Source organism: Echinococcus granulosus, assembly GCF_000524195.1.
Source record: "Echinococcus granulosus chromosome Unknown EG_S00294, whole genome shotgun sequence".
Taxonomy (NCBI): Eukaryota; Metazoa; Platyhelminthes; class Cestoda; order Cyclophyllidea; family Taeniidae; genus Echinococcus; species Echinococcus granulosus.
Genome location: NW_020170674.1, coordinates 8,692 through 13,556, shown reverse-complemented (window position 1 = coordinate 13,556; position 4,865 = coordinate 8,692). Strand labels below are relative to the sequence as shown.

Here is a 4,865-nt window from a genome sequence, read left to right as displayed (position 1 = left end):
GCTTCGTTCTTGGTAGCTACCAGTGTTCCGTTTGTTGGTAGGGCATTATCATTAAACACATGTGATCAGCTTCTCCGTGCCATTGACTTCCTTTCAACATCTAATCGCTTCCTAAATATCTTACTTTTATCCTATCATTATTTTGGTATTCGGGTGGCTTGGATACCTCTAATCCATCCCACAATCGTCTTACACCTTGACAGACTGCGTGTGTGCAGCATAAAGCATGGTCTGTGCTGCAGTCATTGGGAGTAGTGAAGGGTCACAGCTAATGCACGCTGATTAAAAGCTGGTGAATGAGCAGCACACTGTGATTTGCCAAGCTCGATATAATTGGTACGTAAGATAGAGGAGAAAGAAGAGGTTAGGGGGCACCGTCGGAAAGAACGCACGGATGGTACGCTTGAGCGTGGAGAGGAAAGCGAAGAGGAGAGAAGTAATGAGAAGTTGTGGGCTAAAGAGCAGATGACGCAGATTGTGTAAATATTCGAGGGTGGAGAGGAGGAGTGAGTAGACATGGGTGATGAATGCCAATTATTGTAGATGATGGAATGGGGGCTGTTATGGGGAGGAGATGGAAACAAATAAAGGGAAATGGAAGGAAGGGACGACGGAGGATACGTAGAAGAAGAAGATGGTGTAATAAAGAATGGAGGAGTGGGAGAGGAAACGTTGACTGCGGGACTTAGGAATCAAATCGGGAAGAGAGATGAAGGAAGGAGTAGGTAAAGAAGCCGCTTGTGGAAGAGGAAGATCAGTAGCAGAGGCAAAAGGTAAATGAGGAACTCAGAATTTGTAGGTCACTGAGAAAGAAGCAGTAGGTTTGGTTGAGATGGGGGAACTACATAAGCCAAGGTTGCAGGAATCGCAAGTTGAATGGATGGACGCGGAAGGGGATGAGTACGGCAACGTCTAGGGACGTGAAAAAAGCGCAGTTAATTGGAACGAAAAGTTGGAAGGAGATGAGACAGGGAAGGGGAAAAAGTAGGCAGAGGAAGTGTTAGCTGAGGAAATAAAGCATTTGGAAAAGAATCAAGGACATAAAAATGTGTGTAGGAGAATCAAGATGTTGTGAGGGAAATTCGAGATGCTTTTACATGCCGGGCAGAGGTAATCATGACACCATAAAAAGCAAGAAAAATAAAGACGGATATGTGCTAATCATCTAGAATCCGCCTAAGCACAAGTCAACATCCAAGCGAACGGGATGTATCAGGTCATGGGGAGAAATTTTCTTTTTGCCTTTTATTTTGCCCTCTTGTAATTCAGCATTTATTCATTTGCATCCGCCCTTCCTACAAATCTGCGACTTCTTGTACCTTTCCAAAATCGCGAATAGCAAACATTTTGGTGCTGATTTAGTGCACGCAAGGAAGTTTCCTTTTAGACTATCTAGGAAAATAATGAACTGGTGATGTGTTTTTGCATAAATAAACGATCAGCTTAAGCACCAACTAGAAGACCTTCACTGCGCCGCGCACAGCTTCCTCAATATGATACGACGCAGCAACAAATCGCACTACCACAAAATTGCAACTTACTTGTCGGCTGTCCTCTTCCACATCCATGTGGAGGATGTGGCTTAAATTGCCGCTTGCCTGCACTACTTCGTGAGGCTTCTCCTGTAGGCAAACCCATCAACGGTCGGCAGCTCACTGTTTGCGGAGTGGGAAGAAGAGACGGGTCAGTCGAATGGACAGCAGGTTACGGCACTTAATGACATGACGTCTCTACTATCTCTCTCTTACATGCATTTTAGGCTGTTAAATAATTAAGAATAACTTCACTTACTCCAGTGGCTGTTGTTGTCGCCATTCCGCTCAACCATGATGACTGATAAATAGCATTTTTCTCAAAGCAAACTTGCCATTTCCCTTAAAATATGCAAGGGCAATACAACTGCTGTTAATGTGCTTAACATGGACATGGCTTAGGCTGCTTAGCCATGTCACTAATCGTTAGCTGGTTTTAATCATCACACAACTTAACCACTGGTTGTCGAGTCGATGCTGCCTAGGTACTACAATTCTAGGATGCTGCACATGCTTAAATATATAAGAAGATATAAATGGTTACTATTACTGTGTCTCTTTCCATGGTAACCTCAAAAGTAGTCGATTTAAAATAAAGTTCACATTTCACGCTCCTAGAATAATAAACAGATCATTAATATATATTATTGCAATGTGCATTAATATTTTTTCCACACACTTGCGCAACATATTGACATGCGTGTGGTGCTTTCTTTTGTTAATATTTTAAGTTATTTGGTGATGCGGAAATACCCCATCATTCGTTGATAAGAATTTGTGCATATCACCATCTTAAAATAATGCCGCTGCAATGAGCATGTACATCTAAAATTATTTGGACCCTTAATTTACCCGTTTATCCCGTAATACTACCGCTAAATGTGCGTGGATTGCTGCTGAACCAGTTTACTCTAAGTTTGTCACGATTTTTAACAATTGTCAGGAAACTGCACTATTTTCTGTCAAGAACTCGAGGAGGCCCTGCACGTTATGTGAGAAATAACGCAGACTTGTAGAAGTGGTAAGGTATTGAAAGGAAGTCAATGACACTGAATTGTAGACAGAGCGAATGAAGTTATTATAATTTTAATTTAAGAGCTGGTCGTGTTAAGGTCAACGATGTAAAGGGGTCGCTACTTCCCTTCTGTTTATCATCAACATTATTTGCAAAACTGCTTACTGTAAATTTTAACTATATTTCTTCTACCAGGTGACCCTAATGACATAGGGAGATAAGATGCTAGAAACCAGAAGCAGGCCTTAAATGAACCTCTCATAAGCAATGCGAGTATAACGGTATTCGACGAGGACCAACAGTCTACCTAACGACAGGCTGGGTTTGAGGAAATGCAGTGAAAACGACTACGTTACCCATGCAGAACGAGTCAATCGGCGGTGCCAACGTTTCAAATTGAGGGAGGTAACTAACAACCAATTTTGTCTACAAAAAGCAAAATTTGCCTGTGGACACAGGGGCAGCCTCCAGTTACCAGTTCCATTGTGTTTCTTACGCCGAACCTTTTAAGCTCGTTTAATTCTTATGGATGGGTAACGTCCGGTTAGACTTCAACACTGCTTACATTCTAGGTAGTGTCTCTAACATCGAAGTCGCCTTGCCAACGTCTACTCAGTCTTTACAAATCTGCCCATCTCTATCTGCCAATCACAAGCGATAACAAAGCCCAATGGCATTCAAGCCAGTAAATCAAATTCTATGGCAATACGTACAGATGTGTAATTTGCTCTAAGTGTGCAGACCCTCTGATACCTTGCTAGTTACCCTCTCAATGCCCATCTTTTTCTTCTTTCCCTTCCTTTTCCAACGACAAGGTTACCAGGGTTCCTCCACTCTCTCCTGGGCAGCAATCTTTAGCAATTAGTCGACGAAAACGAAAGTGCTAATCTTACTCAAAATCAGCCAAGGCTTTATTGGACAAACATTTTACCTGCGTGAGCATTTCCATAGTATGTGGTTAGCATTGCTTAAAAAAGGGAATTGCATCTACGATTTTTCGCTAGCTTGATGTTCCAATGGTTCAATTATTTTGCCGAAATGTAGCTGTGAAGGATTTACTTCATATTTGCACTATTGTCAAAGGGGCGTAAAGTTGAATTCAAATAAATTGACGTCTGCCTTACAAGGTGCAATCACAAAGCTATTCGGCAAATTAAATCATCCTCATTGCATTTTTAAACACTACACTCAAACACTATTCTTGTCGCCTTGTACCTTGTGCTGGCATACTTTTAACGGTAGAAATACATAACGCTGCAATGACAGCCGATGCAGTTTGGTAATGAAGATATGTGTTGCACGTTACCTGATATACGAATTGCGTACACTGCAGCTATACGCAGTCAAAAAATCCTGTGTATGTGTGTGTGCCGGAATGGTTCAGTAGCATGACCCTTTCACTTTAATTTGGACCAAAATCGTACAGTTAAAGTACACGCTACTGATTGTTATTAAGTAAAAGTTGTAAGTTGAGTAAAATCTATTAAACAATTGCCTACTTTCGAATGTAGAGCTGATTAATAAATATTCGCATCATGTTCACTGAATGATAAGAAGCATCACAAGTATCACCGTAGTAATTTGCACTTTGTATCTCTAAATAAATAGACGGCTGATTGCTATCAGTTGGTTAAACGCATCCTCATTTACGAACATCACAGACAGAGGATTGAGTGTACTGTCACAAACACAGTGCCGTCCTTGAATTTCAAATTCACTAGGACTACCGAACACTGGTGCATAACTATCCTATCAGTGACTGCCGAAGGGCTCGGTTTTACGCCCACCTCAATCAGCTAGAGTCCAAATGGCATGTCGGGTAAAAAACAGAAGTGAATGCTTTATCGCGCTGCTGCATTGTGCTATCCGATATTAGACATTTTTTTTGCAAATAGCATTTTCTTTGAAGCCGTCTTCTTATTTGATTGTATAGGGACAGTCCACCTGCCCAAACCCCACTTTACTAGTCGGTATGTCTAGCTTTGACATGTCCAACACGTTTTATTCCACAGTGGATCAGTGCATGCACATCTATTCATCCTGCATTGGCTGATGCAATCATAAATGCTTTTACAGATCCCTTTTACTGATGCGCCAGGAGTCAGCTCTGCTCTACTTCTTTACCAACATGACGGCTTCAAAATACAAAAGAGACGCACTTTTGTGCAACATTTTGCTGGCTAGTAGTACCGAAGGACACTTTTCAAAAAAGCTTTTTGTCCACATCTTTCCTATAATAGAGGCATAGCTGCTTTAAAGACAAATGCAAGAGGTGGAATATAACCAACAGTTAAGATCTACTGCCTAGTAATGATCAC

At 41.5% G+C, this 4,865-nt stretch overlaps 1 protein-coding gene across 1 annotated transcript; it reads right to left on the bottom strand. All coding sequences in view use genetic code 11, as the record gives it.

The window, feature by feature from the left end:
- Positions 1–1,755: 1,755 nt before the first annotated feature.
- On the bottom strand, positions 1,756–2,809 carry EGR_10890 (hypothetical protein; the record flags this gene model as incomplete). Its single annotated transcript, XM_024500139.1, has 2 exons — positions 1,756–1,874; positions 2,713–2,809. 2 exons carry the CDS (start codon positions 2,807–2,809, stop codon positions 1,756–1,758), a joined length of 216 nt encoding a protein of 71 aa, XP_024345446.1.
- Between the last annotated feature and the right edge of the window lie 2,056 nt (positions 2,810–4,865).